We start from the raw sequence: 25,997 nt of genomic DNA on the forward strand, positions 1-25,997 counted from the left end.
ACAATTGTGAAAGGAATGAAGGAGGTAGGAAAAAGATGAAGGAAGGAAAGTAGGGGACAAGGAGGTTGAGTATATTTTATCCTTCCGATGATAAAAGAGTGAATGTGGAGGATCAGTCCTGTCACTATCACTTAGCCATGGTTTCAGTAACCCCCCCACACACACACACACGGTCAACACAAACCCTTGTTGCCAGATTGCAGATATTCTCACTCACTGAACAGTGACACAGAAGGGGCTCTCACATGCGTGAAATCGTACCTGTTATCCCTGGCTACTGGAACCCCGGCTGCTTTCGGCCTGACTGTGTTGTGCTCAAGTGTTGATAAATGGCTTAGTCTGTGTGTGTGTGTGTGTGTGTGTGTGTGTGTGTGTGTATGGTCAGCCTGTTACGGAGTGGGTATACACCACATTCTCTATGATCTCTGATTTTTGTCTACAGGTACTTTTCATTACAAAAAGTCAGTAACACGTACTGTTTCTATTGAAAGGCAGTGAAGTTTGTTTTTGTTTGACATCATGGGCAATAGATAATGTGCTGGTGATGCCACGGATCACGTGATATGTGCTTATGCAAGTTTCCATCCATATTGGACAGCAACTTCAGCACTGCATGAACAGCAAATGATTGAATCTTATGTTTAGCAGATGTGTTCTTTCGCTTTATTTACAACTGTCTACACAATTTATAAAAATAAACGCCTGCCTTAAATAAACGGCTGGCATCATGTGCATTAAAAAAATTACATTTTCTGGAGTCACTCTTTTTTTCTAAGTCTGCTGCGGTGTGGTACCTTAAAATCCTAAAGCCTGATTCATGCTTTTGCAGTTCTGTGACTCCATGGCCATGCAATGACGTCGATGTGCATGACAGTTTCAAAGATGTCTATATGCAATTTTTCTGGATGATGTTTTTTCTGGATAAATTTGTCCCTCAACGAGCTCTTCTTTCTACAATTATCAACCTCCAAATCACAGGTAAGGCGTACAATTTCCTCCATGAATTGCGGGTCATTTGAGAGTTTTTTCCAACTCCATGTTGTGAAGTTGGTCATATTTGTGGACTTTTCTGTCAAACGTAATTGATGCATGATCAAAATGTAATCAGTGGGCGCACTGCAAAAAGTGACAAATTACAGCCTTTTATGGTGTTCGATTTAGCAGGTGCACGTCAGACTGCAAGTCCCGTGTCTGAGCACGGTTTGAAAAAAATAAACAGCCGGGCTTTTAATCATGAAAATATGGTACCCACGTTCCTCGAATCGGCAAGTGTCAGTGGTGAACTTCCAGGCGGCTCTGTTTGGTAGATGACGGGGTTTTTAATGGAAATACGAGGACTGTCCGTAAAGTATAGGTCCTTTTTATTTTTTTCAAAAACTATATGGATTTCATTCATATGTTTTTACATCAGACATGCTTGAACCCTCGTGCGCATGCGTGAGTTTTTCCACGCCTGTCGGTGACGTCATTCGCCTGTGAGCACTCCTTGTGGGAGGAGTCGTCCAGCCCCTCGTCGGAATTCCTTTGTCTGAGAAGTTGCTGAGAGACTGGCGCTTTGTTTGATCAAAATTTTTTCTAAACCTGTGAGACACATCGAAGTGGACATGGTTCGAAAAATTAAGCTGGTTTTCAGTGAAAATTTTAACAGCTGATGAGAGATTTTGAGGTGATTCTGTCGCTTTAAGGACTTTTCACGGTGCGAGACGTCGTGCAGCGCTCTCAGGCAGCGTCATCAGCCTGTTTCAAGCTTAAAACCTCCACATTTCAGGCTCTGTTGATCCAGGACGTCGTGAGAGAACAGAGAAGTTTCAGAAGAAGTCGGTTTCAGCATTTTATCCAGATATTCCACTGTTAAAGGAGATTTTTTTAATGAAAGACGTGCGGGCGGGATTGCAGCGTCGGCTCGCAGCCGCCGCGACGCTCCGCCACAGGAAAAACACCTCTGCTGGAAGCCTTAAGGACAAGTTGGAACATCTCCAGCTGATAAACAATTTCTCATATACTCACTCCACTGAAAGCCATCAAAAGCCAACTGGATTTTAGCAAATGGTTATCAACACGGAGGTGTTTTTCCTGTGCCGCCACGCCGCGTCGGCTGTGTCCCGACGCGCGGACCCGTCCGCACGTCTTTCATTAAAAAAATCTCCTTTAACAGTGGAATATCCGGATAAAATGCTAAAACCGACTTCTTCTGAAACGTCTCTGTTCTCTCACGACGTCCTGGATCAATAGAGCCTGAAATGTGGAGGTTTTAAGCTTGAAACAGGCTGATGACGCTGCCTGAGAGCGCTGCGCGACGTCTCGCACCGTGAAAAGTCCTTAAAGCGACAGAATCACCTCAAAATCTCTCATCAGCTGTTAAAATTTTCACTGAAAACCAGCTTAATTTTTCGAACCATGTCCACTTCGATGTGTCTCACAGGTTTAGAAAAAATTTTGATCAAACAAAGCGCCAGTCTCTCAGCAACTTCTCAGACAAAGGAATTCCGACGAGGGGCTGGACGACTCCTCCCACAAGGAGTGCTCACAGGCGAATGACGTCACCGACAGGCATGGAAAAACTCACGCATGTGCACGAGGGTTCAAGCATGTCTGACGTAAAAACATATGAATGAAATCCATATAGTTTTTGAAAAAAATAAAAAGGATCTATACTTTACGGACAGCCCTCGTATATTGCATTCGAACAGGACGTTTTGTCCAATGTGAGCAAAAATCCATTTTATACTGTGTTTATTACAAGGAAAACATACAAAAGCATTGGGACTGTCTGGTAAGTGCAAATAACAGGTTTATACCTTGATGGTTTTGGCAAGATTTACTGTACTTACTTGGGTTTTTATTACTGAGATGTCATTAGTAACCTGACTACATTCTGCAACCATCTGGCTGCAAAGAAGCTGTAGGCATCCAAATGTTTATATGTCTTCAGGGCTTCTCCTGTGTAGGGTGATGTAGTGTGGATAAAGTAATTCAAATGTCTGGACGCCACACATCTGGCTTCCGCTCAGAATTGATAAAACTGGTGAACGTCTTGAGGGAAATATTGTAAGGATACATGTGGGTCTCTGTATTTTCTCTAAATACCTCTTTTGATGTTCAGGATCGAGCACTTTTGCTATATCAGACAAAGTAGCTTGGCGTCCACAGACAATCTAGCATCGGCCACGCTGTGGTGTATACGGAGTTTGCCGTCCAATATGGCTGCATACACAAACCGTGTGTTGTGTGCGACGTCAGTGCACACAACACACTGTGTAAATGAACACATAAGCACGATGCAAACATGATTGGTCATTTTCACCTGGCATTTTTGAGGTTTGCAGGTCCAGTGTATATCCTTTCATTTAAAATTAAGATTATAGTCATATGTGGCCCCATTCAAAATGGTGATGTGGTCAGGCACTGTGATGGTGAATTTATAAGGTCTGACAGGAGAAGGTATTTATGAACATACAGCAGCAAAAATCTGGTGCATTTAAGGCGCAATACTTAGATGCACTTTACATACGTGGGTTTATGATGCACATATATTCTGTTGGTATGCACACACGGACAACCACATGGACAACCATTCCATCCCCGTCTGTCAACAGTAAACATCTGCTGCAGCCAGGTGAAGTGTGGGCGCATGCACGCGTGCACACACACACACACACACAAAATGCCATATTCTGCTACATCCCATATTTAGTTGTTAACTCTATCATGACTAGTTATCCAAAAGTCACAATAGCACTGCAATGGTTAGTTTAGACAGAATGGGCAGATAATTCAAGCATTCAGCTGACTACAAAACACATTACTGAAAATGAATCTCTTTCACTAGTGTCAGCAAAAATAGCACCTTTTTCAATAGACATTTACATCAAGAACTTGTATAGAGGGAAATCCTCCCTGAAGTTGCTTTCTCAATGAACTGCTTCCAAAAAAGCAAGAAGGGGACATAAAATTCACCACTGCATCATCCATCCATGCTGACTGATGTCTTACAAATCATATTGTGAAAACCATGTTGATGTGAAATATTTACTCAACAAAAATATAAACGCAACACTTTTGGTTTTGCTCCCATTTTGTATGAGATGAACTCAAAGATCTAAAACTTTTTCCACATACACAATATCACCATTTCCCTCAAATATTGTTCACAAACCAGTCTAAATCTATGATAGTGAGCACTTCTCCTTTGCTGAGATAATCCATCCCACCTCACAGGTGTGCCATATCAAGATGCTGATTAGACACCATGATTAGTGCACAGGTGTGCCTTAGACTGTCCACAATGAAAGGCCTCTCTGAAAGGTGCAGTTTTGTTTTATTGGGGGGATACCAGTCAGTATCTGGTGTGACCACCATTTGCCTCATGCAGTGCAACACATCTCCTTCGCATAGAGTTGATCAGGTTGTCAATTGTGGCCTGTGGAATGTTGGTCCACTCCTCTTCAATGGCTGTGCGAAGTTGCTGGATATTGGCAGGAACTGGTACACGCTGTCGTATACGCCGGTCCAGAGCATCCCAAACATGATCAATGGGTGACACGTCCGGTGAGTATGCCGGCCATGCAAGAACTGGGACATTTTCAGCTTCCAAGAATTGTGTACAGATCCTTGCAACATGGGGCCGTGCATTATCCTGCTGCAACATGAGGTGATGTTCTTGGATGTATGGCACAACAATGGGCCTCAGGATCTCGTCACGGTATCTCTGCGCATTCAAAGTGCCATCAATAAAATGCACCTGTGTTCTTCGTCCATAACAGACGCCTGCCCATACCATAACCCCACCGCCACCATGGGCCACTTGACATCAGAAAACCGCTCACCCACACGACGCCACACACGCTGTCTACCATCTGCCCTGAACAGTGTGAACCGGGATTCATCCGTGAAGAGAACACCTCTCCAACGTGCCAAACGCCAGCGAATGTGAGCATTTGCCCACTCAAGTCGGTTACGACAACGAACTGGAGTCAGGTCGAGACCCCGATGAGGACGACGAGCATGAAGATGAGCTTCCCTGAGACGGTTTCTGACAGTTTGTGCAAGAATTCTTTGGTTATGCAAACCGATTGTTTCAGCAGCTGTCCGAGTGGCTGGTCTCAGACGATCTTGGAGGTGAACATGCTGGATGTGGAGGTCCTGGGCTGGTGTGGTTACACGTGGTCTGCGGTTGTGAGGCTGGTTGGATGTACTGCCAAATTCTCTGAAACGCCTTTGGAGACGGCTTATGGTAGAGAAATGAACATTCAATATATGAGCAACAGCTCTGGTTGACATTCCTGCTGTCAGCATGCCAATTGCACGCTCCCTCAAATCTTGCGACATCTGTGGCATCGTGCTGTGTGATAAAACTGCACCTTTCAGATTGGCCTTTTATTGTGGGCAGTCTAAGGCACACCTGTGCACTAATCATGGTGTCTAATCAGCATCTTGATATGGCACACCTGTGAGGTGGGATGGATTATCTCAGCAAAGGAGAAGTGCTCACTATCACAGATTTAGACTGGTTTGTGAACAATATTTGAGGGAAATGGTGATATTGTGTATGTGGAAAAGGTTTTAGATCTTTGAGTTCATCTCATACAAAATGGGAGCAAAACCAAAAGTGTTGCGTTTATATTTTTGTTGAGAAAAAAAAAAAAAAAAAATATATATATATATATAATTTTTTTATTAAACATGGAAATACATAAACACAGCAAATTGCTCAAAGATAGAATGTATTGATGTATTCGCTCTTCACTTACTATATGTGAAGTGAATTTAATTGTTATTATTGTTATTATTATGGTGGCCAAGTGGTCAGTTTATTTGCTTCCAAAACAGGTTCCCAGTTCAAATCCACATGTGCCCATTCCAGCCCAGTCTCACACCTTTTCTTCATGATACTGCCATGAAATGTGTAATTTTTGTAGATGTGGTCAAGTTTAATTCACAATTTTTAACCCTACCCCTACACCTAACCATAATGCCCCCCCCCCCCCCCCCGCATCACCCCAAATTTTGTGATACATCATGAAATAATTTCATGATACATCACCAAAATGTGTTACATTATCATGACATATCAAAAACTAATAGATAAAATGTTTTTTTTTGTGACACCTTCACAAACCAGAGATCGGGTTGGCCCATTCTCCATGTAATATTCTACATGTAATATAGAATTGTATCAAGAAGAACATCTGGTATAAAACTTCCAACTTAACATGCTGATCTGTGTTGGATCTGCTGTGGCGACCTTTAACGCAAAAAGGACAAGACAGAAAACTTTTTTATAAAGAGAAAGTGTGGCCTGTTGTCTTGTTACCTTACTAACTACTATGGTGCCACAGCCAGTTATACAGTTGAACATCACACAGGTTAACTTACTAATATTTTCAAACAGACAGGTGGGTGTTTGGGGGAGTCATCTTTGAAATAAATACTGTAAATTTTAAAAAATAAATAAAGTAAAATCTATTTTAAAATAATGTCTGAGTCTGTACTTTAATAGCTCATTTATAAATTCCACAATAAAGTATGATGGCACAACGTTAATCCAGTTTGCATTTTGCTCAATTTCACAGCCTCCTACTTTGGCTTTTTCTGTCACAAACCCTGCTTAATTATTAATACTTGCAAATAAGCACTACCAGTAGGTCATGTGTTTGTTCTGTGTTAAGCTTCCATCATTGAAACTCAACATTTACAAACCATTCAAGAAAAGCCACATTTTTCCAAGACACATTCAAAGACAATGAATGACCCCTCACCTCGTTTCTGCCTCATGTTAGGGCTGGGGTTGCTCCTCCGGAAGCCTGTCTCTGGACTCGAAGAATCAGATTGCCTCAATGCCATCTTACGCACATTTCTTATGCAACAGAAGAAGAGGGAAGCAGTTTCAGCCAGTGATGCTAAATACCTGCTTTTTCCACCACTTAGCAGTAAGAGACACCATCATAATTTATGGATCTGTGAGGTTTAGTTTATCTGCTCACCTCATGGGGGCGCCGTAGATGTTGTCTGAAATCTTTTGATGGAGTTGGCTGGCTTCTGAGAAGACAGGAGAGACATTACATCTAACTATTGTCCAAACCTATGGTTTCTTGGTTAATTTATGCCAGAAAATAAGATTGTTTGCAGATGACATCCATATTTACTTTGAATTTTTCACCATATATAACTACTAACAACTAAATGAGCTTAAACAAAGCAAAGACAAAACCAAACTCATGTATGCCAACAAGGCAGTTTGGTTACAGCCCAGTGAGAGATTTTGGACAAACAGAGGTGAAAAATCATCCAACTGTATTTCCAGCAGCAATGATTAGAACTGTTATTGTACCTATTATTAAAGACAAATCTGGTGATGTGACTAAGAGTAACTATAGACCCATCGCATTATCTTCTATTATTTGTAAGGTTTTTGAAAGGGTTTTATTATCTCGATGTGAAAATTTCCTTGTAACTTCAGAATATCAGTTTGGTTTTAAACCTAAACATTCCACTGATATGTGTATCTATTTACCTCGTGAAGTGATTGATTACTATAGAAAAAGAAATAGTCCTGTGTATCTTTGTTTTATGTATGCCTCTAAGACATTTGACCGTGTTAATCACTGGACACTTTTTAAAAAGGTATGTGATGGGGTCTACCCACAATTTATGTAAGAATAATAGTGTTTTTGTTATATGGCTGGGGGGCCTGGCTGCCTTTTTGTTTCTGTCCTTTGTTTCTCCTTCCAGGTGGCTTGCATTTGGGACTGAGTGGCTGTGTTGCTGAGGTTATCAGGACCTCACCCTGATCACCTGCGGCTCGTCAGGACTCACAGCTGAGGTGCATCTATATGGATTGGAACATGGTGGCATTTAAGACTGGAGTATACAGTGTGTATTTGCCAGAGACTCGACCTTGTGACCAGACGGGTGAGATCGTCGTCTCGGGAGCCATCTCATCATCAGTGGATGCAGAGAACGTCCAGGGTTTGATGCACGGTCTGTGAAAGAGGAGGGGGTGAGGTCTCACGCTCGTCAGCACACTTCCTGAGGTACGTTAGATTTTGTGACTAACATTTATACAGTCAGTAAATGTGGTGTCCCTCACACCTTTATTATATTGAGCTGTATGTTAGTCATGTATCGGCTTCCACTGCAGTGGAGTTTTGTGAACTGGATGTTCCATGCCTGCAGGTTGGGAAGCTGATTAGTAATCAAGCCAGGAAGTGTTTGCTGTTTGTACACCTTAAGTGTTCTCTCTGTGTGTAGAGTGTGGACTCACATAATGGTTCCTTCTTTCACAGACTCGGTTTGTTGCGGCCACCTGGGGGGTGTCGGCGGGGTCCTTGGGTCCGAACAGCTTCTGGCTCCGGACCGTTAGCGCTGCTGGGAGCGCACCACGCCAGACCGCACTTTCTTTTGTTGTTTTTTATATCACTGTTATGTATTAAATTCAGTTAGCCTTTGTACCGTGCTCTGCTTATTTCATACTGGGTCCTTCAAACGCGGGTCGGTTCTACGAGCTGCGTCCGACACATAACAGTTTTGGTATCGTAGCCAGTTGGCATGTGTCCACTATGAATTCCATACATCTGAACTGTTTAGGGTCTGTAACGGTGTTCGTCAAGGAGGTGTTTTGTCTCCAAGACTTTTTAATATACACACACACACACACATATATATATATATATGGGTGATCTCAGTCGTAATCTGGTTAATGATAAAGTTGGTGTATGCTTGGTAATAGACTTCTATGCTGATGATATAGTTTTACTGTGTCCCTCAGTTAAGAGCCTACAGAAATTACTTCACACCTGTTCTGATTATGATATTAAGCATGATATTTTGTATAATAAGGCTAAAACTGTATGCATGTCAATATTACCTAAAGGTAGATCCCTTCTGAATTCTCCCATGATTTTCATTGAAAATACTCAGCTCTCTTTTGTGGAGAATTATAAATATTTGGGGATGATCACTGTTCATAACCTCTCTGATGACAAAGATATGGAACACCAGATGAGATCTTTCTATGTTAGGGGTAACTTTCTGTTAAGGAATTGGAGGTTAAACGCCAACTATTTAATGCTTTTTGTACTAATATGTACTGCAGTCATCTCTGGTTTAATTTCAAAAAATCTACTTTCCATAAGTTAACAGTTGGCTACAATAATTCCTTCAGACGTATATTTCACCTGCCCTGTTCATGTAGTGCCAGTGGAATGTTTGTTTTTAGTGATGTGCCTAGTTTTGCTGAAGTACGCAGGAAAGCAATTTTTGGGTTTTGTTAGCGTGTTAAAAGCAGCAAAAACACCTTGATCAACGATGTGAATCAGCTCGTTATGGGAAGTCATCGCTATGGGAACACTGGCATTCCACATTATATACCACTGGTAATAAATTTTATTTTATTTATTTTTTTAATTAAATTTTTTTTCTTTCTTTATGTTGTAGTTATTTTGTGTGTTTTCTCAATATGGACCTGGTGTCTGAAATAAAGTATCTTATCTTATCTAATATGTATAACAATGTATGAAATGAGCAATGCAAGGTGTCAAATGTAATACTTTCTCAAAGTACTTTGTGTACTTGTATTACTTCATTTGTGTCCTCCGATAACTGGTGTGCACAAAAGAACAATGTGGGTTTCTATAATGCAGTCCTTTTATTTTCCCCAACACCCTTTATGGACCATTTATTTTTACTACAATTAATACAGCCTTATTGTGCCTTTGAGTAGAGATGGATATATTTTGGGTTACATTTATTTTATTGGATAACAGATTTAACTTATGAAGATGTTACTGCTGGTGTAACAGACAAAAGTTGCATCACATACAGTACAGTTTATCCCATCACAGCCACAGAAGGCTATAACTCTTTCAAAGTTGTCTGGGTGCTTTGGTGGCTTCCCTCACCAGTCTCATTCTTGCGCAGTCACTCAGATTTCGAGAACTGCCAACTCCAGACAGATTTACCATAACAGTACCACACGGTTTGTATTTCTTAATATTTGATGTAAATAAAATACAAAACACATGGAGTCACTTGGAAAAGACTTGTTTAAAGAAAATATGGCAGTGAAAGTAATGACTTACAGTAAATTCATCAAAGGATGACAATGTCTGTGCCACATACACATTTTATATCTGTATTATTTCATGTTATGATATGAAAATGCTTTCTTGTTCAATAACTATAGATATTTTATATATTGTCTATAGATATGACTATATTCCAACTAAGAAATGATCCCTTTATGTAAGCCTTGCCAAATCTCTTGAGAGGCTGAGTGATATCATTTCCTCCAAAATTCTAAAGTGAACTTGCTCTAGCATTTTGCTCATGTTTATTCACATAGTGAATGTCAGGCAGTATTCGTATGATTATTTGTGTTTTTGTGTATTTCACTCATGAATATTTGTTTCCAAGACACCATTCGTGATGGCGATAATTACATGTGGCGAGAAAGACTGTGATGAAGCTTCTAACAGCCATTAGCAGGCCACATTTTCTGAGCTGTACAAAAGAAGCTGATGCACTATTGAACAGCACTCATAGGTCTTCAAAGAAAGCAGCTCTTTTGAGCCCAAGCTTGAAATATGCAGAAATTGACTATGCAAGGTCTGCATTCATTGTGAAAAGAAATTTAAGAGCAGTTCCACATGAAAATGGACAGCGGATTATTTATCTGCACATTGGATTATACAAGGTCTGTCAATAAAGTATAGGTCCTTTTTATTTTTTCAAAAACTATATGGATTTCATTCATATGTTTTTACGTCAGACATGCTTGAACCCTCGTGCACATGCGTGGGTTTTTCCACGCCTGTCGGTGACGTCATTCGCCTGTGAGCACTCCTTGTGGGAGGAGTCGTCCAGCCCCTCGTCGGAATTCCTTTGTCTGAGAAGTTGCTGAGAGACTGGCGCTTTGTTTGATCAAAATTTTTTCTAAACCTGTGAGACACATCGAAGTGGACACGGTTCAAAAATTAAGCTGGTTTTCGGTGAAAATTTTAACGGCTGATGAGAGATTTTGAGGTGATACTGTCGCTTTAAGGACTTCCCATGGTGCGAGACGTCGTGGAGCGCTCTCAGGTGCCGTCGTCAGCCTGTTTCAAGCTGAAAACCTCCACATTTCAGGCTCTATTGATCCAGGACGTCGTGAGAGAACAGAGAGGTTTCAGAAGAAGTCGGTTTCAGCATTTTATCTGGATATTCCACTGTTAAAGGAGATTTTTTTAATGAAAGACGTGCGGGCGGATTGCAGCGTCGGCTCGCAGCCGCTGCGACGCTCCGCCACAGGAAAAACACCTCCGTTGGAAGCCTTAAGGACAAGTTGGAACATGTCCAGCTGTTAAACAATTTCTCATATACTCACTCCACTGAAAGCCATCAAAAGCCGCCTGGATTTTACAAATGGTTATCAACACGGAGGTGTTTTTCCTGTGCCACCGCACCGCGCCGGCTGCGTCCCGATGCGCGGACCCGTCCGCACGTCTTTCATTAAAAAATAAAAAGGACCTATACTTTATTGACAGCCCTCGTATACTTAAATCCCAGCTATAGCCAAACTGCAATTTAATTTGAGTTTGATAAATTATTTTTTTACACTCATGAGTAAATTGGCTGCAAGTACCAGTTGCACAATAAAGAAATGTCACTGTTACATTTTGCACCTTTCACACTTTAAAACAAGAATGTAATTTTTTCTGAGGCTCTGAACCAGTTCAGATGGAAACCGATGTCACCAATCAAGCTGGCCTATACAAAATCAAATGTTATATATCAATATGTGCATGTGTGTATTCATCACTAATTTGCAGTACAGATGACAAATTCTGATATTATCTCAGGGTTGAGCCGGATACTTGTTTCAGACGAGTATCCGGTGCGGTTAAAGCATTTCTGACAAGCACGAGCATGAACCAAGTAAAACTTGTCAATATCTGTGCTTGTGCTCGTATTATTTCCCTGTTTGTCATCACTGGATGTTTGCATGAATCACCAAGTTTACACAGATCATTAAAAAATAAACAGTCTTAGAACAACCTCTCTCTCTCCCTCTCACTCACTCTCACACACATGCACAGACACACACTCACAGACACCTTAATCAAAATGCCAAGAACGTTAGGTCATAAAAATAAATAAACAATTGAAAAAAAAATCACAGTTTGATCATAAAATAAAATAATAATAATAAAAACGTTGTGTTGAGTATGACAACTCTTGTTCATGCATACTTAGTTCATAATTTCCTACGACGTTGAATGTCAATTCTGAGGCTGTTCTGTTATTAATTCACGTTCTGAGTTTATAAAAAACTTGTTCTGTAAAATAGTTCCTTTACTATTGTGATCAAAAACATTCAGTCTCATTTCTGAGGCTGTTCTGTAAATATTCATTCATACACTGAAGAATATTCATGTTCTGAGTTTATAAAAAAACTTGTTCTGTAAAATAGTTCCTTTACTATTGTGATCAAAAACATTCAGTCTCATTTCTGAGGCTGTTCTGTAAATATTCATTCATACACTGAAGAATATTCATGTTCTGAGTTTATAAAAAAACTTGTTCTGTAAAATAGTTCCTTTACTATTGTGATCAAAAACATTGAATGTCAATTCTGAGGCTGTTCTGTAAATATTCATTCATACAATGAAGAATATTCATGTTCTGAGTTCATAAAAAACTTGTTCTGTAAGTAGTTCTCTTACTTTTGTGATCATAATCATTGATTTGAATCTCAAATTTGAGGGTGTTCTGTTAATCGTTTTCAAATAAACAATAAATATAGCAACTTCTGATCAATCCATATCAATTTCAGACTTAAAATAATGTACTGATTTAAGCCCCACCCATTTCTGGTTAAACCACACCCAGTTCCAGTTTATGCCCCACACACTCCAAGTACAGATACAGATCATTTACATTTTGAACAGATAAAGATACAGATAGTGGTGTACTCGCTCATCCCTACTTTCAAGTTCTTTTGTGTATTTAATGCCATATTTGCCCACTTAGTGGGCATCATAAGTCTTCCTACAGTTGCTTAACTTGTCAAATGAAAAACATTTCAATGTGGGCATCTCAACTAACTACCCAGCAGGTGGCAGAAACGTCTATGGGGATATTATATAAGCAAAAGGAAGTTGCTTTAATTTCGTGCCTCAAAGTTAACCACTGTCTAATCACTTCATCGCCACTATGTGCTCTTAAAATTTGGTGAGTTACAAGATTATTTTAGAGTTTTTGTTTATAAATGCCATGGACTACGTCACTCAGATGAGTCAGAAGGGCTGGCTCTGTCCTGGAATGTACTTTCGATACCATAGCAGTGGGAGGTGAGAGAAGTATGTTAGCTAGAGTGACATCAGTTATGGATGCTCACCCACTATATGAAACTGAGAGCCTTAAGCAGCTCCTTCATTAAGAGATTGTTGCACCCTCAGTGCAAAACAGAACACTTCTGCAGGTCATTTGTTCCATCTGCAGTCAGACTGTATAAATACATCAAAATATTTTTCACACCATAACCACCTGCTGATTTTACACTGTTAACTACATCTTATGCACTTTTTGTGCTTTATTACATGCGACTGTGCAATTTATCCTGTGCAACAATTTTACTATATATATATATATATATATATATATATATATATATATATATATATATATATGTACAGTGAGGAAAGTAAGTATTTCAACACTCTGCGATTTTGCAAGTTCTCCCACTTAGAAATCATGGAGGGGTCTGAAATATTCATCTTAGGTGCGTGTCCACTGTGAGAGACATAATCGAAAAAAAAAAATCCGGAATTCACAGTGTATGATTTTCTAATAATTTATTTGTATGTTACTGCTGCAAATAAGTATTTGAAAACCTGTGAAAATCAATGTTAATATTTGATACAGTAGCCTTTGTTTGCAATTACAGAGGTCAAACATTTCCTGTAGTTTTTCCACCAGGTTTGCACACACTGCAGCAGGGATTTTGGTCCACTCCTCCATACAGATCTTCACTAGATCTTTCAGGTTTGGAGTTTCAGCTCCCTCTAAAGATTTTCTATAGAGTTCAGTTCTGCAGACTGACCAGGCCACTCCAGGACCTTGAAATGCTTCTTACGGAGTCCCTCCTTAGTTGCCCTGGCTGTGTGTTTGGGAAGACCCAGCCATGACCCATCTTCAGTGCTCTTACTGAGGGAAGGAGGTTGTTTGCCAAAATCTTGCAATACATGACCCCATCCATCTTCCCTTCAATACGGTGCAGTCGTCCTGTCCCCTTTGCAGAAGAGCACCCCCAGAGTATGATGTTTCCACCCCCATGCTTCACGGTTGGGAGGGTTTTCTTGGGGTTGTTCTCATCCTCTAAACATGGTAAATGGAGTTGATTCCAAAAAGCTCTATTCTGGTCTCATCTGACCACATGACCTTCTCCCATGCCTCCTCTGGATCATCCAGATGGTCACTGGTGAACTTCAAACGGGCCTGGACATGTTCTGGCTTGAGCAGGGGGACCTTGCTGCCCTGCAGGATTTTAAACCATGACAGCATCATGTGTTACTAATGTAATCTTTGTGACTGTGGTCCCAGCTCTCTTCAGGTCACTGACCAGGTCCTCCTGTGTAGTTCTGAGCATTCTCAGAATCATCCTTACCCCACAAAGTGAGATCTTGCATGGAATCCCAGACCGAGGGAGATTGACAGTCATCTTGTGTTTCTTCCACTTTATAATAAATAATCATAACAGTTGTTGTCTTCTACCAAGCTGCTTGTCTGTTGTCCTGTAGTCCATCCCAGCCTTGTGCAGGTCTACAGTTTTGTCCCTGGTGTCCTTAGACAGCTCTTTGGTCTTGGCTATGGTGGACAGGTTGGAGTGTGATTGATTGAGTGTGTGAACAGGTGTCTTTTATACAGGTAACAAGTTCAAACAGGTGCAATTAATACAGGTAAAGAGTGCAGAATAAGAGGGCTTCTTAAAGAAAAATTAACAGGTCTGTGTGAGCCAGAATTCTTGCTGGTTGGTAGGTGTTCAAATACTTATTTGCAGCAGTAACATACAAATAAAGTATTAAAAAATCATACATTGTGATTTCCAGATTTTTTTTTTTTTTAGATGATGTCTCTCACAGTGGACATGCACCTAAAATGAAAATTTCAGACCCCTCCATGTTTTCTAAGTGGGAGAACTTGCAACACCGCAAGGTGTTCAAATACTTGTTTTCCTCACTGTATATATATATATATATATATATATTATATATAGTCACTTATTTTCTATTTTTCATGCAGTCTGTTCACATTAGTATTTATGTACCACCAGCAAACATTGCAATATACCTTAGTCACCTTTAATGTAAATATTTTCCTTTTCTTTACTACTGTACGATTCTTGCTGCTGTATCAAGTGATTTTCCCCGTTGTGGGATCGATCAAGGTTATCTTATCTAGTCCAATTTTACAATAAAGTTTTTTTTTTTTCTGTACAAGCCCTTATGTGTTAGTGGCAGAGGGTTCCGATATTGTAGGCTATCTACATCCAATGTCTGGTCCAGTATGCCACATGCATGCACTAAATGTTTGGCAAAGTTTCCTTTACTGTTCCTGACTGACAGAAAATTGAAGATCATAATTTGGAAGAATGTATTCCTTTTTAAGTACTTCTCTAATCAATTAACCAATTTTATTTTTTCTTCAATAACTTTTTCAACATGTCGTAATGGACAGATGTTACCATTGTCCATTACAACATGCAAATAATCTGTATTATATAATGGCTGAGTGGATCCTTGTCATTTGATTGGTGCCTTGTATTTCAAGTGACATGGATTATTCGTCCCATTTGTGTCGCGTTACATTTAGCATGCAATTTGGTTTCGTTTACCATGCAAATTTGGTTCTGTACATTTTGTACCATTGCACGCTGGTACAAAACGGCTTTGCCTCGTTGAATGGAACATTTCAGCTTTCACCTCATGAAATATTCATACCACTGAACTATTTGTATAATATTATTTCATTTGCCCATATGTATCTTCACTGTGCTTTTACATATCAGTTGCAAAAAAATGTTTGGCCATATGGGACCTTGCTCAAAGATACTCTTTTTTTACCCTGTGTGGACCATGTTTCATTAGGTCCTTGTGGTTGCTCCTGTGCCATGTTTGGTGCACCATTAGGTCAGTCCTACAAAGGTCAGCATTCTTCTTTAGGACATGTTGTAAAAAAGAAGTATGTGACATTCACTTTTTCAGCTGGGTGTTTTTTTTTTTCTTCCTAATGTCTCATTTCCAAGTTAGTGTTATAAAACTTTTTTTAATCCAAAAAATTCCTTTGACTCTCTGCTCTCCTTTTATCTCCAAGCCTGCAGTCATTGCTGCTTCAACTTCTCCAGCTCCTTTTACTGGCCTGATAGAAATCACTTTGTGGCTCTATAAAAGTGTGTGTGTGTGTGTGTGTGTGTGTGTGTGTGTGTGTGTGTGTGTGTGTGTGTGTGTGTGTGTGTGTGTGTGTGTGTGTGTGGTGGTGGTGGTGGTGGGGGGGGGGGGGTTACAACAAAAAATTCTTCAGAATGCTACTCAGTGGGAGCAAAGCTTTGTATCAGCTCATATCCAAACAGGAGGGTTCATAAATGCAACGTTAACAAACCCTGCCTGCCAGAGGATTCTGCTGTGTGAGAAGAAATCTCCAGTGAAGCATCTAGTAAAATAAGTGCAGAGCGTAAGGCACAGCCTTGGCCAAATGCATAGCTCACATAAGTGAAATACCAAGCACTGTGAATGATCTGCCTTGTCACCTCCAGTTCCAAAGAACCAATGAACCTTTCGCAGAAACGCAGCCTCAGCACCAAGCTTTTCCACATGCTCCAAATATTGTATTCAGCACTCGGGATATATTTTTTCATCATAGATCTAGCTATGTTTAATTCATAAAGGCTAGTCACAATGAGGCCTGTATAGCCGACAAAAGTCTGAGAGCGGAGCCTTGGCACAGAGCAGCAGAAAGGATTTGAATTTAGTGTTGCTGTAAGACCGTGAACAGTCATAGCCATCAAACAAAGTCAATTCAGTTCGACTGAGCGCACCGCGGCTGGCTTTCTAATGAGAATATGACACACAGTTGCCGATCATGCAATAATTCACATGCAGGCATGTGCTTACTTATTTTCCAATCCTGGTTCCTTTCCGCATCAAACCTTTTCATGCTTGCATCAGCTCATTGCCCTCACCAAGCAAGTAATGTTTTATCCAGCATCTACTGGGTTGGTTGCAGGATTAATCCAAAGGCAATTAATCAATTTCCACACCCACAAAAAAGTCCGTCCTCAAATAGAAACAACAGGATTCGGTGTTTTGGATATTGCTAAGGGTACACATGTTACTGAATGCCCTTCTTGTTGTTTTTATTTTAAAATATAGATGTGGTGTTTCAGTGACTTTCTGGATGTGGCCATCAGAAAGGTGTCTGTACTTGGTGAAAATGCCAAATTTGTCATGTCTCTGGGTCCTTCAGCCTTTGAGACAGAGAGATACCTGTGAAGAGCTTATGGGGTCGGGAAATATGTAGACAAAGGTGTTTGGCAATGCCAGTACTTTTGCCGGAGCATGAAGGTCCAAGTCTTTTGCGCCCTAGTGTTTCCTGTCTTACTATATGGGATCATGGGATGACTAGATGTCTTTGGTACTAGATCACTTTAGAGGTACAGCTGGAATGACTTTATGTCACATGAAAACGATGACAAGTATTGGTTGTGTAACCTGGGTGACAAATCCTGTCATTTTTATTTTGCATCTTTCCCATATTACTTGTACTTTACATGCTAGCTCTTGCGTAAATACGTCACACGGTCATGTGACCTAGCGCGGCCAATTGTGTTGGCATAAAGAGACTGAAGTGACTTGCTTCTGTTAGGAGCGTGAGGGGTGCGTGCATTGCGGGTAGGCTGCAGGAGCCTTCTATCGGTGCCGTCGATCTGAAACAACTGGGCGCAGAATGTTGACAATCTATGGAATTGGCCAGATTTGATGGTGAGCTAATGAGCCTAAACAGCTGTCTGGGACTTCCAGAAGATCTCCCTGAATTTAAGTGAACTGAATCTCCTGGCTTGGTCTGGTAGGAGGCGCCATTGTGCAGCCGCCTTTTCCTTTTTGTTTGCCCCTCTGCCATTCTTAATAACGGCCCAAATATACACATCTTTGTTGGACTAAAAACTTTGTCCAATATTTGGACCATTTTTCCTTCTGGTCTGCGTGAGGCCGTTGAACTGTGGTGCCTTTGGGCAAAAATTGAAACACATTGATTGGAACTTGTGATTGCAAAATACCGTGCGGGGATTTTTTGTTGTTGAATTGTTACATTTGGACTGTGAACTGTTGAATTGTGACTACTCATGACTTTACTATTTTTATGGTGTTTATCGAATGGCCATTCGTATATGTGTTGTATGTTAAATTGTTTGTCTTTCACAATATATGATACTGCTCACACCAAAAGTTAATTTGTGGTTCAGTTTTTTATTCTCCTCTCCTAGAGCCGTTCTTAGTTCTTCTGATCTAGATTATCAATTAGATTTATTAGTACTGAAACTGCTATTTCTGAGTAACAGCCTGTGGGTTACACTTGCATTGTGAGGGAACGGGTCATGTGGTGCATTTCTCTGGGTATGATTTAGCATGCAGGTCCCAGTGTTTAGCACCCCAGTGGCTGAAGAAGGGGTCGGGATGGACCAGTTGCCTGCTTGAGTGGTTGCCATCAAGGACCAAGGACAATTCCATAGTGTGTTGATACAGTTTACACATAGTCATCATGGGCTACATCATGGGTTACAAAATGTGGTGAGCCAGCCAGGAGGTTGTGAGATCAGCCAGCAAGACTCCAACCCTCATCCCTGCTGGCTGTACTACAGTCGTTGATGGGTTGTTGCATCCCAGCATGCCAACTCCTGGCCAGTGGGAGCTTGTGGAGCATCCATCCACTGCCAGGTGGGCTGTGTGTTAAGAACTCTTAAATTATGCTCCCAAGCCAACCCCACAAGAAAATACCTGTCCTTCTCAGTAATGAGTCAGACTAAGATGTGACAGTTCAACCCTTCTCCATCACAGAACATGCAGTGTCACCGCAGGTCCTTTCGCACAGTGTGAAATCCTGTTCATTAAATTCTGGTAATGCTCTGACAATGAATTTTGGAGACTCGCCTATTCCTCCTGAGTGGAAGGCAAGGATCACGGAGAAACTCAGTCAGATTCCTGAAGTCTTTTCGTTTAACAACATGGATTTTGGATGCACTAACAAGGTGAAACATCACATTAAACTGAGCGATGAAACTCCATTCAAACATAGAGCCAGACCTATCCATCCTCAAGACATCGAGGCTGTCCGACAACATCTAAGGGAACTATTGGAGGCTAGTGTCATTCGTGAATCGGAGTCACCCTTTTCATCACCTATTGTCGTCATCAAGAAAAAGAATGGAGACATACATCTGTGCATTGATTACCGTAAGTTGAACCATCAGACGGTTAAAGATGCCTATCCTTTGCCCAATCTGGAGGAGTCACTTTCAGCATTGACCGATTCCAAATGGTTCAGTGTACTTGATCTAAAATCTGGGTACTACCAAATTGAAATGAACAAAGCTGACAAAGTAAAAACAGCCTTTGTGACGCCCACTGGATTCTGTGAATTTAACCGCATGCCTCAAGGGGTAACAAACGCCCCATCGACATTTCAGTAGTTAATGGAGAAGAGCATGGGGGACCTCCATTTAACATAAGTACTGGTCTTTCTTGATTATCTTATTGTGTTTTCTGATACACTTGAAGAACATGAGCGAAGACTGCTGCGGGTGTTGTGTCGCTTGAAGGAATATGGACTGAAGCTCTCTCCAGAAAAATGTAAATTCTTTCAGGCATCCGTTAAGTATCTGGGACACATTGTGTCAGAGAGAGGGGTCGAACTTGATCCAGATAAAATCTGTGCTTTAAATTCCTGGCCGATTCCGAGGGCTTTAGAGGAATTGAAATCATTCTTAGGATTTGCTGGCTACTATCGGAGGTTTATAAAGGGTTACTCTATCATCGCCAAGCCCCTTAATGACTTGACACGTGGCTATGGGCCTACCTCCAAGTCTCAGAAGAAGACCAGTCCAATTAAGTTCCAGGACATAAAACAGCCATTTGGGGAGAGATGGACACCCAGTTGCCAGCTGGCTTTTGAAACGCTCATTAACAAACTAACCACTTCACCTGTCCTTGGCTTTGCGGACCCGAAATTGCTGTACCTTCTACACACTGATGCTACCACCACTGGGCTCAGTGCAGCTTTGTACCAGGAACAGGATGGACAGATGAGGGTAATTGCTTATGCCAGCCGCGGTTTATCTGCAAGTGAGTCGAGGTATCCTGCTCATAAATTAGAATTCCTTGCACTAAAGTGGAGTGTGTGTGAAAAGTTTCACGACTATCTTTATGGGGCTAACTTTGTGGCAGTGACAGACAACAATCCGCTCACTTACCTTTTAACATCCGCAAAGTTAGATGCCTCCAGCCATAGATGGTTAGCTGCCCTGTCCACCTACACTTTTAAGTTGCAATATCGAGCAGGTAAACAGAACCTTGACGCAGATGCTTTATCTTGCCTACCTCGCCCCCATCTTGCTGACTTGTCCATACAGAGAGACCGAGATCTGATCCACAAATTCAAAGCAGAACATGACATGGAACCTGATGAAGTCCAAGAGCTTGATCTTGACACTGTGTCTGCCATCTGCTGCCGCAGTCTTGTCACCAGTCAGCCTGTCTCTTTGAATTCCATCACCTTGGTTGAGTCTCTGAGTATGTCACCAAAAGCCATACCAGACTGTTACAGCAGTGAAGACCAGCATGGACTGCCAGTTTTTCCCTTCCTGTCACATTTGGACCTTAAGGAAATGCAGTGCGCTGATCCAGTCACCAGAGAGGTCATTTACCAGATGGAGACTGGAGAGAAAGTTCCCCTAAGGGCAAGGCAGGAACTCCCAGACCTTGTACTGTTGTTCAGGGAGCTGAATTGTCTTGAGTTGCAAGAGGATATCTTGTATTGAAGGAGGCAGGAGGGAGAGTATGTCTCATTCCAGCTGGTATTACCTGAGGAGCTGCGGTCAACTGTCCTTAAAAACCTGCATGATGATATGGGCCATATGGGCATTGAGCGGACCTTCGATCTCATGCGTTCCCGGTTCTTTTGGCTCCGCATGGCAGCAGATGTAGAGGTCAAAGTCAAAACCTGTGATCGTTGTGTGAGACGTAAAGCACTCCCAGAGAGATCTGCACCCCTTGTGAATATCACAACTACCCGTCCTCTGGAGTTACTCTGCATGGACTATTTGTCACTCGAGCCTGATCAGAGTAATACAAAAGACATCCTTGTTTTCACCGATCATTTTACCAAATTTGCAATAGCTGTCCCTACTGCAAACCAAAAGGCGAAAACGGTGGCAAAATGTCTATGGGAGAACTTCATTGTGTGTTATGGGATACCCAAATGGCTCCACACCGATCAAGGGCCCGACTTTGAGTCCAAGTTAATAAAAGAACTCTGCCAACTCGCTGGTATTGTAAAGACTCGCACGACCCCATACCATCCTTGTGGTAACCCAGTAGAGCGGTTCAACCGGACTCTGCTTAGCATGCTCGGTACTTTGGAGCCTGAGCAGAAGTCCAGATGGAAAGACTACGATAAACCGCTAGTGCACGCTTACAACTGCACCAGAAATGATGTTACTGGCTTTACGCTGTATGAATTAATGTTTTGCCGTTCACCGCGTCTCCCGGTGGATCTGGCCTTTGGGTTGCCTGTGCGGGAGGATCAGTCTATTTCACACTTCCAGTATGTGAAGAACTTGCGGTTGCGACTGGAAGAGAGTTTTCAACTTGCGACGAAGAATGCTGCAAAGGTTGGAGAAAGGAATAAATGTTATATGGCTGGGGGGGCCTGGCTGCCGGTTTGTTTGTCTTTTTGTTTTCCTCCCAGGTGGCGTGCATTTGGGACTGAGTGGCTGTGTTGCTGAGGCTGTCAGGACCTCACCCTGATCACCTGCGACTCGTCAGGACTCACAGCTGAGGTGCATCTGGATGGATTGGAGCATGTTGGCATTTAAGACTGGAGTGCACAGTGTGTATTTGCCAGAGACTCGACCTTGTGACCAGACGGGTGAGATCGTCGTCTCGGGAGCCATCTCATCAGCAGCGGATGCTGAGAAACGTCCAGGTTTGATGCACAGTCTGTGAAAGAGGAGGGGGTGAGGTCTCACGCTCGTCAGCACACTTCCTGAGGTACGTTAGATTTTGTGACTAACAGTTATACAGTCAGTAAATGTGGTGTCCCTCACACCTTATTGTATTGAGCTGTTTGTTAGTCATGTATCAGCTTCCACTGCGGTGGAGTTTTGTGAACTGGATGTTCCATGCCTGCAGGTTGGAAGCTGATCAGCAATCAAGCCAGGAAGTGTTTGCTGTTTGTACACCTTTAAGTGTTCTGTGTGTAGAGTGTGGACTCACATAATGGTTCCTTCTTTCACAGACTCGGTTGTTGCGGCCACCTGGGGGGTGTCGGCGGGGTCCTTGGGTCCGAAACAGCTTCTGGCTCCGGACCGTTAGCGCTGCTGGGAGCGCACCACGCCAGACCGCACCTTTCTGTATTATCACTGTTATGTATTAAATTCAGTTAGCCTTTGTACCGTGCTCTGCTTATTTCATACTGGGTCCTTCAAACGCTGGTCGGTTCTCCGAGCTGCGTCCGACACATAACAGTAGTCTCTGGCCAAACATCACGGACCCAGCGGTAGCAGAGACGGTAACGCGCCGGGAAGGCGGCAGCAGACGTTCAGTGGTTATCCGGATCAGTTGCGGGGCTCTCCGCCCGGAAGGTGCGTGTTTGAAACCCATTACTGGATACTAATTTGTGCTCTCTTGCAGCCGTGTTCCTGTGTTGTGCCTTATCCGTGGGTCGTGGTGGAGTGTGACTGGCGACGGCTTCGCGTCACACTCCGACCGGATAAGAGGTGTAAACGGGAGCTGCAAGAGTGCGTTTGTAATGGGTTCACGCGCACGGCGGAGCTCTGTTAGCACGGGTCGCTGAGCTTCTTGTGTTACAGTCATAGCCCCGTTTCCCCGGAGAAAGGTAACTACTGCGTCTGTTGTATCAGCTCCGGCGTTATTTAGTTGAGCACATTTTGGTTGTGTGTTGCACTCAGCTGCGCACACAAAAGCAGCTCGTTTGTTTTTTTCTGTCGCCCAAGGGGTTTTTTCATTTTTAGCACTCTGGTTCCCCCTTGTGGTGACTGAATCACGTTACCGTCAAGCTCTTGAGTAGGAACAGGTGTGTTCCATTTGGTTGAGCTTGACGGTATAACTCACTGATTTGTTTTGTGTTAGTTCATTTTGTGTGGGTGTTTTTTGAGTTGGTTTTTGTGTGGGCTTTTCTTTTTTGTTGTCCACTATTTGTCTGGGGGTGTGACCCTGTAGCCTTTGCAAAAAACAAAAAAACACAAAGAGAACAGGGACCCAAACAACTGTGTGTTGGTCTGTTTTTTTTTTTCCTTTGTTTCTTTTTGTTTCACATCCCCAGGGTTGGATGGTACGGTCCCCTGGGGGGTGATGGGGTGGTCTTTGGGTTGTTTTTTCTCTTTGTTTTTTGTTATGCCCTCTCTTCTCCTCTGACTCCAGCCGGGTGTGCCGTAGTGTCGGCATTGCTGGAGGGGTGCAGTTAGGTTGTGCTGGGCGTTTCCCAGGTAGCCTCTGCACCCGGGAGGGGAGGGGGGGGGTTTGGGTTTTTTTTTTGTTTTCCCTCCCCCAGTTTCCGCCCTCAGGGTTTGACTGTGGTGTCCTCTGGGGGGGAACGGGCGTTGGGTCCATCTAGCCGTGGACGGCCGGGGCTGGGTCCATTAGTCATGCGGGGAGGCGTCTCCTGGGGTTGACGAGTGGTCCTCTGGGGGGCGCTGGTGGTCCCCGTGGGTGACGTTGGATCCCAGAGGGACCTCGGCCGTGGTTATTACTCCTGGAGCTGGCAGGTGGCCCTCTGGGGGGTGTTGGTCCCTACGTGTCGTTTGGGGGGGAGGAGGGGGGGGTATTTTGGCATTTGTTTGTGAGCTTAAATTTGGATTGTTTTTCTTTTCTCCCCTTCCCTGGGGTTTGATGGAACGGTCCTCTGGGGGGGGGGGGGGGGGGGGGGGGGGGGGTGTTTTAGTGTTTTTGTTTGTGGGCTTGGGTTGGGTTGTTTTTCCTTTCTCCCCTTCCCTGGGGCTTGATGGGACGGTCCCCTGGGGCGGGGGGGATGTTTTGGTTGTTTTGTTTTCTGACTAATCACACATGTTTGGTTAAAGGCTGACCGCACAGGTGTAGGAACTCCTGGCCACACCTGTGCTGAGACTGTCAAACAAGGGCAAAGATGCAGCCAGTTCAACCAGTCTGTTGGAGGACGAACGCAGACGCGGTTTCCAGCCATGGTCCCTGGAGGGGGGGTGTTTCTCCTGGGCCAGGTGTGTGTGGTCGCCGGGAGGCTTCCCGTGAGGGTGGGGTACTGTTATATGGCTGGGGGGGGCCTGGCTGCCGGTTTGTTTGTCTTTTTGTTTTCCTCCCAGGTGGCGTGCATTTGGGACTGAGTGGCTGTGTTGCTGAGGCTGTCAGGACCTCACCCTGATCACCTGCGACTCGTCAGGACTCACAGCTGAGGTGCATCTGGATGGATTGGAGCATGTTGGCATTTAAGACTGGAGTGCACAGTGTGTATTTGCCAGAGACTCGACCTTGTGACCAGACGGGTGAGATCGTCGTCTCGGGAGCCATCTCATCAGCAGCGGATGCTGAGAAACGTCCAGGTTTGATGCACAGTCTGTGAAAGAGGAGGGGGTGAGGTCTCACGCTCGTCAGCACACTTCCTGAGGTACGTTAGATTTTGTGACTAACAGTTATACAGTCAGTAAATGTGGTGTCCCTCACACCTTATTGTATTGAGCTGTTTGTTAGTCATGTATCAGCTTCCACTGCGGTGGAGTTTTGTGAACTGGATGTTCCATGCCTGCAGGTTGGAAGCTGATCAGCAATCAAGCCAGGAAGTGTTTGCTGTTTGTACACCTTTAAGTGTTCTGTGTGTAGAGTGTGGACTCACATAATGGTTCCTTCTTTCACAGACTCGGTTGTTGCGGCCACCTGGGGGGTGTCGGCGGGGTCCTTGGGTCCGAAACAGCTTCTGGCTCCGGACCGTTAGCGCTGCTGGGAGCGCACCACGCCAGACCGCACCTTTCTGTATTATCACTGTTATGTATTAAATTCAGTTAGCCTTTGTACCGTGCTCTGCTTATTTCATACTGGGTCCTTCAAACGCTGGTCGGTTCTCCGAGCTGCGTCCGACACATAACAAATAAAGCTCGGTTTGATCAACGAGTCATTCCATCAAGTCTGGAGGAGGGAGACAGAGTTTTGGTGTGGAATGTCAGACTTCGTGGGAAGCACAAGCTTGAAGATAAATGGGAGAAAGGTGTGTACGTCATTGTGAAACGTGCTGGTGACCTACCAGTGTACACAGTACGGCCTGAGGACAGCCCAGATGGACCAAGTCGTACATTACACCGAGACCTACTGCTTCCCTGTCCCTTCCTTTCAGCAAGTGCCGATCCAGAACTGTCGCCAGCTACACAATCTTGTCGTCCTTGTACAAGGAGCCAGAGGCCAACCGGTGTCGAGGACGTTGTCGATCTGGATGGGGAGGAGGATGGATGGAGTCCTCCGTGAGTCCGAATACAGCCAACAATCTCTTGCAACCTTGTATTCACAATGTTTAGCATGCACCAGGAGTCGCATGATCTAAGGGGAGAGGGTATACCCTGGGTGACAAATCCTGTCATTTTTATTTTGCGTCTTTACCATATAACTTGTACTTTACATGCTGGCTCTTACGTAACTACGTCACACGGTCATGTGACCTAGCGCGGCCAATTGTGTTGGCATAAAGAGACGGAAGTGACTTGCTTCTGT

The 25,997-nt window shown here is 43.1% G+C and overlaps 1 protein-coding gene across 9 annotated transcripts in view; it reads right to left on the bottom strand.

The window, feature by feature from the left end:
- mcf2l2 (MCF.2 cell line derived transforming sequence-like 2) overlaps positions 1 to 25,997 on the bottom strand; it is a 373,245-nt gene that overhangs the window by 81,973 nt on the left and 265,275 nt on the right. For all 9 annotated transcript variants that reach the window (XM_034180353.1, XM_034180346.1, XM_034180350.1 and 6 more), the window contains exons 26-27: positions 6,984 to 7,038; positions 6,759 to 6,856 (exon numbers count right to left, since the gene is read on the bottom strand). In XM_034180353.1, the coding sequence (XP_034036244.1) occupies positions 6,759 to 6,856; positions 6,984 to 7,038 (153 nt within the window). The remainder of the gene's footprint in view (positions 1 to 6,758; positions 6,857 to 6,983; positions 7,039 to 25,997) is intronic.

Source organism: Thalassophryne amazonica, chromosome 10 (assembly GCF_902500255.1).
Source record: "Thalassophryne amazonica chromosome 10, fThaAma1.1, whole genome shotgun sequence".
Taxonomy (NCBI): Eukaryota; Metazoa; Chordata; class Actinopteri; order Batrachoidiformes; family Batrachoididae; genus Thalassophryne; species Thalassophryne amazonica.